At 43.0% G+C, this 14,929-nt stretch overlaps 1 protein-coding gene across 1 annotated transcript in view; it reads left to right on the plus strand.

Annotated features, from left to right (window-relative positions):
- The window catches only part of ppp2r5a (protein phosphatase 2, regulatory subunit B', alpha isoform), a 288,446-nt gene that overhangs the window by 213,793 nt on the left and 59,724 nt on the right, over window positions 1–14,929 (plus strand). Inside the window, exons 6-7 of the mRNA XM_038811016.1 lie at window positions 5,556–5,615; window positions 12,476–12,584. Coding sequence (XP_038666944.1) covers window positions 5,556–5,615; window positions 12,476–12,584 — 169 coding nt within the window. The remainder of the gene's footprint in view (window positions 1–5,555; window positions 5,616–12,475; window positions 12,585–14,929) is intronic.

A 14,929-nucleotide genomic window follows, 5' to 3' on the forward strand; every position in this document is an offset into this window, starting at 1 on the left:
CCTGAAGACTGAGTTGTGGCTTGTGGACATGTCGAGTTTCCTGGGTATGGAGAAAATTAAGTTCGCCTTGAGGGGATCTGTGCAGGGGTTCGCCCGGAGGTGGCAACCATTTATTGACTTCTTTGCGGGAGAGTGAGCGTCAGCAGGGGTGGGGAGTATAGTAGGAGGGAAAATATGGCGGGTAGTACCGGTGGGAGAGGAGCGGGCTTGTGCAATATGTTATGATTGAAGTATTGAAAGTACATGGATGTTAGCACATTTTTGCCTTTTTTGCTTTCTTTCTGATGATGTCTGTAACTGTTTATAAAGCCAAAAACTACCTCAATAAAATTGTTTATTAAAAAAAAAAAAATAATATTTTAATACTGTGTTAGTAATAAAATTTGTTGCAATATACCATATCCCTATTTTGTGTGAAATCACTCTTGGAGTAAGGTATCATAAGAACATAAGAAGTAGGAGCAGGAGTAGGCCATCTGGCCCCTCGAGCCTGCTCCGCCATTCAATGAGATCATGGCTGATCTTTTGTGGACTCAGCTCCACTTTCCGGCCCGAACACCATAACCCTTAATCCCTTTATTCTTCAAAAAACTATCTATCTTTACCTTAAAAACACGTAATGAAGGAGCCTCAACTGCTTCACTGGGCAAGGAATTCCATAGATTCACAACCCTTTGGGTGAAGAAGTTCCTCCTAAACTCAGTTCTAAATCTACTTCCCCTTAGTTCTGCTGTCACCCGCCAGTGGAAACAACCTGCCCGCATCTATCCTATCTATTCCCTTCATAATTTTAAATGTTTCTATAAGATCCCCCCTCATCCTTCTAAATTCCAACGAGTACAGTCCCAGTCTACTCAACCTCTCCTCATAATCCAACCCCTTCAGCTCTGGGATTAACCTAGTGAATCTCCTCTGCACACCCTCCAGCGCCAGTACGTCCTTTCTCAAGTAAGGAGACCAAAACTGAACACAATACTCCAGGTGTGGCCGCACTAACACCTTATACAATTGCAACATAACCTCCCTAGTCTTAAACTCCATCCCTCTAGCAATGAAGGACAACATTCCATTTGCCTTCTTAATCACCTGTTGCACTTGTAAACCAACCTTCTGTGACTCATGCACTAGCACACCCAAGTCTCTCTGAAACCCCTTCCTTCAAAAGCCCTACAAAATTAAAATAAATATTGGGGTTTCTGTCCAACATCCTAGCCACTGTTGGGGTCTGGTCCGGGATGGTAATAGATATGTGGAACAAAACCGCAATTTGCTGATGATTCAGTACTAAGTCATTGAGCAAACGTTAATGAGAACTGTGAATTTTTTAGGAAGAGATAGACTGTCTAACAGAATGGACAGATGAAGTTTAATGTGGATCATTGTGGGACAAGTACATTTTGGGAGTGAAAACAAGCAAATGGAAAAGTTATTGAAGGTTGTGGAAGAACAGAGACAGTCAGAGATTCAAATACATTAATTTCCAAAAATGTACATCGATAAAGCCATAAAAAAGCCATTAGACTTTGGGATTTAATTAATCAGTGCATAGAGTGCAGGAATAAGGACATAATGATGCATTCATACAAAACATCAGTTGCAGTACTGTGCCATTAAAGTTGTCATGTGCAGCTGAGATTTCTCAGGATGATAGCAGGCCTCGAAAACTAGTTTTGAGGCATGATGCTGGATTGAAAAGGGGTATTTCCAGTTCCTCGGCAGAAGCTAAGCAGAACAAAAGTTTAAAATTAAGCAACTCTATTTGATGCTCTATATCAGTGTTTTTCAAACTTTTTTTTCTGGGGACCCATTTTTACCAACCGCCCGACCTTCGCGGCCCCCGCCGGCCGACCTTCGCGGCCCCCGCCGGCCGACCTTCGCGGCCCCCGCCGGCCGACCTTCGCGGCCCCCGCCGGCCGACCTTCGCGGCCCCCGCCGGCCGACCTATGCGGCCCACGCCGGCTGACCTGCATGACCCACCATTTTCTCTTACCTTGTTTGTTGCTGACAAAAATGGAAGAAGTGATTTTGGGTCCCTTTGCCCCAATGGTCTCTTTCTCCCTTTGGCCCCCCGAACTTGGGGGGGGGGGGAAAAAAGGCTGCAACCATATAAAGAAAAATGCGGCTGCACTGTGCATGCGTGCCCAATTATAGGTACGAATGCGCATAGTTTTGCACATGCGCAGTGCGGCTGTATTTTTTAAAAAATGTGTTCCTGGCCATTTTGAAAGTAGCTCGCAGCAGTCATTATTAAAAGCCGGCTGCTGCGGCTGTTGCATGTGGATTTGCGCGATCAGGAACGCCACGGCGGATGGCTCCGCAACCCACCTGCGGGTCGTGCCCATGAGTTTGACGATGCCTGCTCTGTATAGCCCAAAAGCAGGTTTTACCCTGTTGTTTTTCCCGAGGATTCTTTGATTCAGATCGGAACAACATGAGCATATGCGCCTCATTCACTGAAACTTATTTGGGGAAAAACCGGAAGGTTAAAAGGTAAGTTTCCAAGTTGTACCTCTCACCCTCCACTATGAAACATCTCCAATTGTTGATTCGATCTTACCAACCAGTTCTTTGCATTTTTAGTCAATTTGGATTATAAAGCAGGGAAGTTTGCTATAGCTGTATAGGGCATTGGTATTATGTTCACTTTTTTGGCTTCCTTACTTAAGGAGGGATATACTTACATTGGAAGCAGTTCAGAGATGGTTCACTGGGCTGATTCCTAGGATGACGGCATTGTCCTTTGGGTTGAACAGGTTAGACTTGTATTCACTGGAGTTTCGAAGAATGAGAAGCAAATGTATTGAAATATGTAAGATTCTGAGGAGGCTTGACAGGGTAGATGCTGATTTGTTCCCCTCTTGGAGAACTAGGAGACCTAATTCTTTTTTTAAAAAAGGATCTCATTTAAGACCGAGATGAGGAGGAATTTCTTCTGAGGGTCGATAGTCTGTGAAATTTTCTTCCACAGACAGCAATGGAGGTTGGATCATGCACCATGTTCAGAGCTGAGTTTGACTTTTGATCTGCAAGAGAGTTGAGGGTTATGGGGGACAGGCAAGAAAGTGGAGTTGAGACTGCAATCAGATCAGCCATGACCTTATCGAATGGTGGAGCATTCTGGATTGACTGAATGGTCCAGGCTACGGCTACAGTTGTAGGCTACAGCTACAGTTATCAGTGGCGTACCGCAGGGATCAGTTCTGGGTCCTCTGCTATTTGTGATTTTCATTAACGACTTGGATGAGGGAGTTGAAGGGTGGGTCAGTAAATTTGCTGATGATACGAAGATTGGTGGAGTTGTGGATAGTTAGGAGGGCTGTTGTCGGCTTCAAAGAGACATAGAATGCAGAGCTGGGCTGAGAAGTGGCAGATGGAGTTTAACCCTGACAAGTGTGAGGTTGTCCATTTTGGAAGGACAAATATGAATGCGGAATACAGGGTTAACGGTAGGGTTCTTGGCAATGTGGAGGAGCAGAGAGATCTTGGGGTCTCTGTTCATAGATCTTTGAAAGTTGCCACTCAAGTGGATAGAGCTGTGAAGAAGGCCTATGGTGTGCTACCGTTCATTAGCAGAGGGATTGAATTTAAGAGCCGTGAGGTGATGATACAGCTGTACAAAACCTTGGTCAGGCCACATTTGGAGTACTGTGTGCAGTTCTGGTCGCCTCATTTTAGGAAGGACGTGGAAGCTTTGGAAAAGATGCAAAGGAAATTTACCAGGATGTTGCCTGGAATGGAGAGTAGGTCATACGAGGAAAGGTTGAGGGTGCTAGGCCTTTTCTCATTAGAACGGAGAAGGATGAGGGGCGACTTGATAGAGGTTTATAAGATGATTAGGGGAATAGATAGAGTAGACAGTCAGAGACTTTTTCCCCGGGTGGAACACACCATTACAAGGGGACATAAATGTAAGATAAATGGTGGAAGATATAGAGGGGATGTCAGAGGTAGGTTCTTTACCCAGAGAGTAGTGGGGGCATGGAATGCACTGCCTGTGGAAGTAGTTGAGTCGGAAACGTTAGGGACCTTCAAGCGGCTATTGGATAGGTACATGGATCACGGTAGAATGATGGAGTGTAGATTAATTTGTTCTTAAGGGCAGCACGGTAGCATTGTGGATAGCACAATTGCTTCACAGCTCCAGGGTCCCAAGTTCGATTTCAACTTGAGTCACTGTCTGTGTGGAGTCTGCACATCCTCCACGTGTGTGCGTGGGTTTCCTCCGGGTACTCCGGTTTCCTCCCACAGTCCAAAGATGTGCAGGTTGGGTGGATTGGCCATGAAAAATTGTCCAAAATTCTATGATTAACCTAGGACAAACGTTCGGCGCAACATCGTGGGCCGAAGGGCCTGTTCTGTGTTGTATTTCTCTATACCTCTTTTCCAGCTCCTATTTCATGCAATTTACAGTGCAGAAGGAGGCCATTCGGCCCATCGAGTCTGCAGCGGTCCTTGGAAAGAGACCCCATGCCTCCACCCTATCCCCGTAACCCGGTAACCCCACCTAACCTTTTTTGGACACTAAGGGGCAATTTAGCATGGCCAATCCATCTAACCTGCACATCTTTGGACTGTGGGATGAAACGGGAGTACCCGGATGAAACCCACGCAGACACAGGGAGAACGTGTTGACTCCGCACAGACAGTGACCCAAGCCTGGAATCAATTCTGGGACCCTGGAGCTGTGAAGTAACTGTGCTAACCACTGTGCTACCGTGCTGCCTGATCTTGCAATCTTAGATTTCTGAATTGCTTCACCAGCGGGATGTCAATTAGGCCCAGAAGCTCTTCTCAGCATGGTCTGCCAGAGACCCCCAGCTCAGTGGTCTCTGCTTCATGCCAACTTTCCACCCTGGAATTAAAATCCCTCTTATTTCTGTTAGCAGAGGGAAGGCTAATTTAAAAAATCAATTGTTTTTGATTTATGATGCGTGAATAGAGAAAAATTGTATCTCCTGACTTTGAGATCAGTGATGAGGAATTGTCGATTCAAAAATATTGCTGAGAGTGAGGAGGCGGTCAGTAAATTATCTTTTACCATTTTTGGACCACGAATTGATTTGCCAATGGAAACGAGTGAGGCAGAGAATCATTGCTTTTCAGAAAAAAATGGATAGAAATTTGAAGCAGGGAAAGGAATAATTTTTGGACAGAGTCTGACAGTGAGCCATCACAGACATAGGCTGAATATCCTTCTTCTGTATTATAAACCTCCTTACTCCTAAGATTCAAAGATCCGTTGCAAAGAAGTTCATGATTATGCGCACTGATTAATTATTCTTTAGGTATTTTAACAACCGTAATCTGTTTATTTGTTATATTTCAAAATATATTATTGTTGAAATACTGCATGAATTGCATACGTAAATTGGATCATCAAAATCAATGTTATTTTGTGAGAGGAGTGAAAGTGTTTGTAACTTCAAATTACACAAAGGTCTATGTAAACTATTTGCAAACGACTAATTAAAATAATTTTCTGTGATATATTCATTTATTGTTTAGAAGCTGTTTTTATTGCACAGAATAATGTTTTTCATCAATCGTTTCTTTAGGTTTATATATGAGACTGATCACTTTAATGGAGTTGCAGAACTGCTAGAGATACTGGGAAGGTAAGTTGCATTTTCAATTCAATTATAAAATGATAATTTAGTGCTCTCTGCTGATCTGTTTTATCACCAATTGTTGACTATCTGTGGTTCCTCAGGCATAAATGAATATAAAGAACAAATAATTATTTGTTGCTTTGTATTCTCAGAACATCCCAAAATACTTCGCTACAATGCATTATTTTAGCAATTTAGTTACTGTTACGTGCTAAATAAGGACTGCGATCTACCAGCGTCGCTGCACCCGACTCGGGGCACGATGAGGCCATTAACTCTTGCGAGAGGCCCCTTGGCACTGCTAGGGTGCCCAGGTGGTGCTGATGGGGCACTGCCAGGGTGCCAGGCTGTCAGTGCTGAGGTACCCAGGTGACATCTTTCCCTTACCGGGGATCGGGCCCAGGGTGCCCTGCCCTTATGAGATGGGGTGCAGGGAGCTTGAGGACCCCCTCGTTGAGGGGTTCGGAGGCCATAGTGAGAGGTTCAGAGATTGTTTAAAAAATAGCAGGATCATTCTCAGCGCTGCCAGTGCCGGGAAGCACCCGGCTAAACGTGCCCGACATGGGACTCTGTTTCATTTCTGTTAAATCACGCTCAAGGTTTTTTTTTTGGAAAACATTTTATTAAGGCATTTATAATTTTATAACAATAACAGTACAAATATAAACATAGTGCACAATGAAAATCGCTTATTGTAACGAGTAGGCTTCAATGAAGTTATTGTGAAAAGCCCCTAGTCGCCCCATTCCGGCGCCTGTTCGGGAGGCTGATACGCGAATTGAACCGTGCTGCTGGCCTGCCTTGGTCTGCTTTAAAAGCCAGCGATTTAGCCCAGTGTACTAAACCAGCCCCTAAACCAGGATATGACATCTGTAAAACCCTGTCAGAATGCCCTAAGCTTCGGACATGACCAAAACATATATTGATGGTGTTGATTGAGGAAGAAAAGTTGACCAGGGTATTCCTGTTCTTGGAATACCTAGCAGTATGACACTGGCTGAGATTGAGTTCAAATCTTGAAATGTGACTTGAATGGATAACCTCTGAGTCACGTTCTACTAACTGAATCCAAACTGATACTATTCATGTGATTTATGATTTACTTCTGTAATATCACTCTTTGCCATTGCCTTACTGCTGCTCTAGCCTAAGTCCTTGTCTACATTTTATTGAGAATTTGGGTCTCCTTGACTTGATAGTCAAATGCTGCTTTGCAAATCACACAGGCTCCAGTTAATCCAAGGTTTGGCTGCAGAGCCCACATTTTGAGCGATAGTTGCAGCTTGATTATGTAATCAGCACTGCAGCACAATTATAACTCAACAATTTTCATTTATATAGAGCCTTTAAAGTAGTGGAAAGTCATAAGGTACTGCACAGTGACATAATCAGACAAAATAATTGACACGGAGCCAAGAAGACAACATTATTACAGGTGGCAAAAAGCTTGGTCAAAGAAGTAGCTTTTAAGAGTGACTTTTTGAGAAAGAAATGGAGAGATTTAGAGAGGAAGTTCCCAAACCTGGGGCCTGGACAGCTGAAGGCAAGGTCACCAGTACTCGGGCAAAGGAAAATTGAACTGCACAAGAAGCTAGAGTTGGACAGATTGAATTCTTAAAGAGTTATAGGAGTAAAGGAAGTTGGAGGCAGGGAAAGATGAGGTCATGGAGGAATTTAAACTCTAGAATGAGACTTTTAAAATCGAGGCTTTGGTGTTTGGGAGACAATCTAGGTCAGTCAGCACAGGGACAATGGGTGTATGTCAGTGCAAGTTAGGATACAGATAGCAGTTTTAGATGAGATCAAGTTTATGTGGGGTGCAAGATGAGAGGCCAAGTAGGAGAATACTGGAATACTAGAGTCTGGAGGTAACAAAAGTATGGCTGAGGGTTTCAGCTGTAGATGGGCTATGGTGGGGTGAAGATGGGGGATGTTGCAAAGATGGAAATAGAACTACTCAGTGATGGAGAAAATGTGAGTTGGGAGCTTCAAAACTGCTTCTTCCTTACTCTCTTTGCCATCCTTCACTTTGAACTTTTCTCCAGTAAAGGATTATACTGTTGCTCGGTCTTATTTGGATGGAGAAAGAAAGGTTGTTGAAGCCTTTGTAGCTTTAGAGGTCATAGGGAACAACACCTCAAAAGACTGCAGTGGAAGACAGCAGCTCGTAGGAGGTCATGTCCAATATTCTGGATGTACAGGCTCAAGGTAAAGTTCCTTGACCTGACTGGAGCATTGCGCGATAGGTTGCACCACCAGGCAAGCTGTGCCTGAAATTTGCAACCTGCTGCTGTTGGACTGGGAGCCATGCTTTGAATAACTCACCAAGTCAACATAGCCCTCAACATTTTACAGTTGAGGTTAAGCAAAGCATAACCTTTCCATTGACCTCAACAGTTTACAGTTTGAGAACATTGGGTATTGTTTTAGCAGTGGCTGACATACGTCTTGCTGTCAGGACACCAGATCACCAGCCAGCAGTGGAGAAAAATCCTTCTCTATCTGTGTGCGCAGCTGGTGGTTATCAGAGAAACGGGATCATGCAAGTTTCTGCATTAGATGCAGGCAACTTTAAAAGTATATTTAGCCTAAAGTGTGTTGCTAGTTTTGTTAAGTGTGCTTTACACTTAATTGCTCTGTTTTATAACCTTGCTCTAGAGTCGGCAGGTATCTTTATGATACGACCACGAGGTTCAAGTTCAAGTGCTGATCAATAACTTAATACACCAGTTAGTAAGGTTCAAATCAAAACACATTTATTATATACACAGTCAATCGCTACTCATGCATAAAATACTATTCACTAGACTATTTCTAACACTAACAGGCCAATACTTAGCTTTGGAAAAGGGACCCACCAGGTCAGGGGAACAATTGGCCTCTCGTTCGATCCTGAGTCTGCAGGCTTCCAGCTGGTATGGGCTAATGGTTAGGAGCGCCTATCTCGTAGCGTGCGTTGACTGGACACTTACTTGTTGGTGCAGCTGCTAGGCAAGCCTCTCCGAGTTGAGAGTCACGGTCGAGTTCTTTGAGAGTTGCCAAGAAGACTTGCCAAGAAGACCGAATTGAACTTGGGGACTCTAATTTATAGTCCCCAGGGGCTTCACGCCCTTTTGGGCAGACCCCGTACCTGTTTCCAATTGATTGGATCATGTTCCCAATCAATTGGTTTGATTTTCCCAATACTGGGGCTGTTCCCTGATCGCTGGGCGGTTCCTAAGTGTCCATTGGCTTCTTTTGTTTTGGCTCCTGCTGGCGCCGAGGAGTCTGGCTTTGCCTCGATTATCTTAACTGTTGCTATTGTTCCCGGGGATCGCTGATCAATATGCAGATGATCGTCAATTCCAGTGCTGTCTGAGTTTCTGCAAGTTCTAATATACAGGGAGCTTTGCATTCTGCTTGCTTCCCTGTACCTGTCCATTTTTCCCTGCGTTCTTAACGAATCTTCATTTTAAAGTCGGGAAGTGGCCAACCCAGGTGGCTACAAGTGCTCTAGTATCTGTTCTCAGAAACATGGAAAGATGCATATTAGAGGAAAAGGAATATACACTACAGATGCATCTGTGACCCCATTAATGTTGAGTAACACAGATAATAAAAACCATGAAACTATAATTATCATGATTGAGAATATTATACGGATGCTAAAGATTAGGCACCAGTGCTTTGGAAGTTCCGGAGGCCCCAACAGTATGCTCTATGCAGAGTCAGCCACATAGCTATTGCATATTGCACGCTTGCCTTGCAGAGAAGACTGCCTTTGGGAGGAGCCAAAGCAAGCCTTTTCACACCGGAAAGAAACAGGGGAATCATGGGGAAAGTGGGGGGCCAGTGCAGTAAGTGACACAAGTGATCAGCTCTTCACACAGCAATTCTAGTGATCTGCTTAGACAGCCCTATAATGATGAAATGTTGAGAATGTGATTCAAAAGCTGCTGTGAAACTGTACTGTGAAATCCAAGTACCAAATATAATAACAGCAATCAATTTAAACCAAAGATAATTTTAGCCTTAACTTCAACTCTCACCCAAATGCTTCACATGCTTAACCCTGAAAAGAAGCTTAATAAGTTTACTTTTCCTATGAAATGCTGCCCTTGTGGCCTCAGCAAAATGGGTGGAATTCTGCTGCTTGTCATGTCAAGACCCTTCTGATGCTTGTGCCAAATGACGACTGGAGGCTAAAGTCCTGTGAAAGCCTGGCTGCAGACAGCTGCTGTTTTAAAAAAATATTTTAATTCAGATTTCTCATTTTCAATAATACAAATTGATATAAAAACACAAAACAGAATAAAACACTGCTACAAACATGAACCCCCAAACCCCCCCTCCCCCTCAACAACTAAAGGTGACCAACTCCTTAAAGTAAACAATAAACTACTGCCATCATCAGTAAAACCCCTCAATTTCTCCCCGCACTTTCTCAGGATATAGGAACTCCATCAGCTCTCCTAGCCACACTGAGGCACTGGGTGGAGAAGCAAACCTTCACCTCAGTGATGTACCGTCAATTGAACGCGAGACGGGTTGCTGTACAAAAGTACGCTTTAATCAGCTAGATGTTAGCCCTGCGGTCGATTACAGTATATGGACGACCGCCGGGAGTACTGGGTATTTATACCCCGCCCTGGAGGCGGGGTTAACTCAGCCTCTCGCTCAATCGGGGAGCCGTCACATGACTGGTCTCAACCAATCGGTCGAGAGGCACATGACCGACCAGGGCCAATGGTAAGCCGGTGTTCTGCACCAATGGCAGGCAGCTTTGCTAATCATACCACCACACTCAGCAGCACTCTCCTCCGGGCAATCAGCAAGACAAAGGCCAGGACATCGGCCTCTGCACCCATTTGCAATTCCAGCAAGTCTGGCACCCCAAATATGGTCACTAAGGGACAGGGCTCCAACTCAATTTTCAGAATCGCCAACATTGTGCTAAAGAAAGAGGTGCTAAAGAAAGTGGTACTATGTGAAAAGGGATGGTGGAATGCATGGCATAAAAAGTAGGAAGAAAGAGATGATTTTGCTTGTAGTGCACAAGGGGTGTTACAGTGTACGTTTGTGATTTGTGAGAAGGGTGGTCATGTGTGGTCAGGGAGGGTTAAAAAGTGTTGCAAAGTGATTTGGAATCGTGGAAAAATTGAAGTGTAGTCACCCCTGCTACTATTGGGAGACTGTGCAATCTGCTTCTAGTGAAGGCAGGTCCTGGTGTGAGGCTGGATGCACTGAACCTTCAGCTCCCTCAGCCCATGGCTGTTTCATCCAAACCTTGCAGCTCGCTGGCAAGTATTCTCCCTCTGTTCACTCACTTCCTTAATTTGAAAGCTCTGGGAAGCAGGAGAGAATCATGAGTGACTTTTCTGTTCAGTCTAGATGCTTTTGTCTGCATTTCCGCCAGTTTCTAAACTTCTCTCCATTCACATCCTGCCCGGCGATATTTGTTCCTTCAACACCTGACTTTATGTGCAGCCATCTCTTTTTGCTGCACTCTAATTCAGAGCATTTTTAGCTGCTCTGCCCAGTTTATTGGAACTCCTTCCTTAAGGCCCTCCTCTTCTTCATCTCGGGATCTCTGCCCAAAGGCAGGCCTGACCTGTGCTAGTGCCACATGTAGGATAAGGAAGCAGATCTCTAATCCACCCAGTCGAAGCAGGGATTGAATCCCATGCTGTTCGGATCAATCTGATCTGCACTGGGCATCTCGGTAACTTTTATCTAGGTATACACTTTTACATATTGGAGCATGGAACTATGGATTGTGATGGTGGAGGCTTTTTCTTTCTTTCCATCACATGGCTGGCCAAGAATCTCCCATTCTTTCTGCCTACCTTTGGTATATGTTGGAAGGATGTATAAATTGACACTCCAGCTATTTGACCACATTGTGAATGCACTTTCCTTAGCCGCCAAGCCTTCGAGTGGGATTTGAACCTGGAGCTTGCAGGGACACTACTACTGCACCACGAGAGCTCCTTTAATTATATTAAGTGTGATATAAATGCATTGTGGTGATTGTCCTCATCCTGAGTGCTAAAATTGAATAGAGACATGCTGATTATGCGCTCAAATTTGTATCTGTGTTCTAAACTGAATTAATATTCACAAATTCTATTGGTATAGCATCTTTAATGTAATAAAACAGTAACATTTTGAATGTGCTTATGAAATTAGTCTGGGTTTCCAGATGCCTCATTAAATGTGCTTGGTGGATAGCTGAACCATATGGTTCAAAATGTTATGTGGAAGAGTGACTGAGGTAAATGCCATCAAGTAATGGTTGGTTTATTAAAGGTGGGGGTGTCACTTTTATTTTTTTCACATTTCTACCAATTATAAAGTGTTTAAAATTTACCAGAATTTATTTGTTTTAATGTAAAAATTCAAAATGTTATGTTCTTTCCTCCACTAATGCAAGTAATGTTCTTTATACCTGCAGCTCAAGTTTACAAACTTTTATGTAATAGTTAATGTAAGCCTACTTGTGACAATTTAAAAAAATATATTATTCGTTTCACATCAGAATTGTTATTGACTAGTCAGTTCTTGTTGGATAACTTTTCCTGGTTTTCTAGATAATCTCGTATGTTTTTTGAACAAAGTTGAAACTAAATTGAGCAACTGATTGGAGCAATTGCTGTATCAATAAATTTCTCTTGCACATTTGCTATCTCCTTAATCATTGTTTGAAACCAGTAATCCATTTCCAACCCAAAGGGAAGGGAAGTGAAATGCTGTAATGCATTGAGATACAAATACATATACTAGACAGCATTGTACTCCAAATTAATTTGCTAATTTTATTATGAAAAAAGATCATTTCAAATTTTTACAATGATGTTGAATTACTAATTTCTATATTTATTTTTCAGTATTATTAATGGGTTTGCATTGCCATTGAAAGCAGAACATAAACAATTTCTTATGAAGGTCCTCATTCCTCTTCATACTGCTAAAGGCTTAGCTCTATTTCATGCACAGGTAGGCTGTTATTTCTTGATGTAGACATGGATTAAATTTATTATTGACTTAGTACCAAAACTACTCTGGTTTTCCATTTCGGTGTACTTTCTCCTCAGTGACATCCAAACTTTCTGTAAAAATGGTATACTATATCATTGGAGCTGGACCTAATGACTGCTACAGCAGGTCTAGTCATCGAATTTACAACACAGAAGGAGACCATTCGGCCCATCGAGTCCGCACCGGCTCTTTGAAAGAGCACCCTACCCACATCTTCACCCTATCCGCATATCTATAGTTATAATTTTGTATTGGTCCAACATTTGCAGGAATTTTAGATGGAATATGTTCAGATGCCTGGGTTGCATTCATTAAAGTTAGCTTTTATGAGCCATTTTGAGACTTTCTGAATGGGCTATTGAAGCTAATATGTCACAAATCATAGCATTCAACATGGAATATCCAAATATTTCTAAATATTTTTGACGAAGTAGTTCATTTGACAACTTTATTGGCTGGATTGATACTTGAATCTGCTTCATTTATTGAGGGAGGAGATAAAGTTTGTTTTACAAAATTTGCAACAACATGAATTTTGGAAATAAAAACAGAAAACTAGGCTTATTTACTTGGTAGCACCAAGTTGAATGGGGGAGGTAGACAGGACAACCTAAAGTATGGGACTGGGATGAGCATATGTAATCAACTTCTGGCAACTTTGGGATATTCCTTTTGAACTACTGATGCATATTTTTGGGATAGTGCACAGCCCTATCAGAAATGGCTCTGATTTTAAAGTATATTCATCGCAGGTTGTGTTTAATACAATGCTTCCCAAATTTTTTCCTGATGTAATCCTCTTTTAATACTTCATCTCCGTGAGCCCAGAGTAAAAATTGTGTGTGGAGGTGGGGTGGTTAGAGTGTGTTGAGCTGACTTGGAGAGGTTAAAACTGCAGGTTTTACCATGGATTACAGCATATTGGGGCGGGATTCTGTGATCCTGAGGCTAAAGTGTTGACACCGTTGGAAACGCCGTTGCGTTTCTCGACGGCATCAACACGACCTCAGGATCAGCAATTCTTGCCCCTACAGGGTGAACTGGGTGCCGCGGGGTCCGCACATGTGCAGTGACTCCCTTCTCTGCGCTGGCCCCGACGCAACATGGCGCAGGGATACAGGGGCCAGCGCGGAAGAAAGGAGGCGGGGTGGCGTGGCACGATTCGTGCCGGTCGCAGGCTGAGAACCCTGCCCATGGTTTCAGCAGCAATCGGGTCTCAGAAAACAGACAATTAAGCCATGTTCACCAAAAGAAAAAATAGCAAACATTTAAAGAGGCCTCTCAGCTGTCAAAATTCAGAATGAGCCCCAACGCTGCCATTGCTGCTTCAGAGCTTGCAACTCCAAAATCGTGTCTCCTAGTTTGGAAACTCCTGGTTTAATACATAACAGTGGCAATTGAATTAAAGTAAGTTCTTCTCACATGCAAGAATATGATGTATGTCTTGTTAAAATTAAATTGGGTAAGAATTGAAAATTTTCAAAATTGAAGAGGTGACTGACATGAGGATGGAGTGTGTCAATGGCTGTCATCAATCTTAAATTCTAGAAGGCAATGGGACAATTTCTGCGCAAGAGATTATTTGAATAAAATAAAAACGGATGGAATTTGAGGTAACCTTGGGTTAATTAACTTGGGTTAATAATTAGTTCGAAAGTAGGAGATAGAAAAAGGATGATAGGACTGTTCTCCAATAAATAGGCAGTGACTTGTCCCCAGATATCGATATGGTCGCAGCTTTTAGATACATGCATATATAAATGATTTAGATGAAGAAATCGAGAATTAGATGTTTAGGTTTGTAGATGACAAGGAAGCACAGGAGGTTGTTTTGGTAAGAGAAGTTAATTACAAAGGCTAAAGAATAGAGGCTAACTGTATTACCAGAAATTTGGCAGCTGGTGTTCCATGTGATTAAATTTGAGGTTGTTCACTTTGGATCTGAGAAAGATAAGTGAACATTTTCTTTATGTAAATAGGAGCTATGAAGGACCAACGGGTGTCATGTGCACAGAACACTAAAAGCCAGTGCACATTAACAAAAGGCTACTGCCATTTAGGCCGTTACGTCAAGGACCTTGAAGTGCAGAAGTGAGAAAATGCCGCTTCAGTTATACAGAGCCTTTCCTCTCTCCCCTACTCGCCTCGGATGCTTCTTTCCCTCTCCCTTACTACTCCTCTTCTTTCCATTACCCTTCAATCTCCAGCCTCTTTACCTCTTCCCTTCCCTCAAATTTTTCCCCTCCCCAAACCGGCCACCTCACAGTCTGCCATACTGCCGCTCCCCGCTCTCAAACTCGTCT

Source organism: Scyliorhinus canicula, chromosome 1 (genome assembly GCF_902713615.1).
Source record: "Scyliorhinus canicula chromosome 1, sScyCan1.1, whole genome shotgun sequence".
Classification (NCBI taxonomy): Eukaryota; Metazoa; Chordata; class Chondrichthyes; order Carcharhiniformes; family Scyliorhinidae; genus Scyliorhinus; species Scyliorhinus canicula.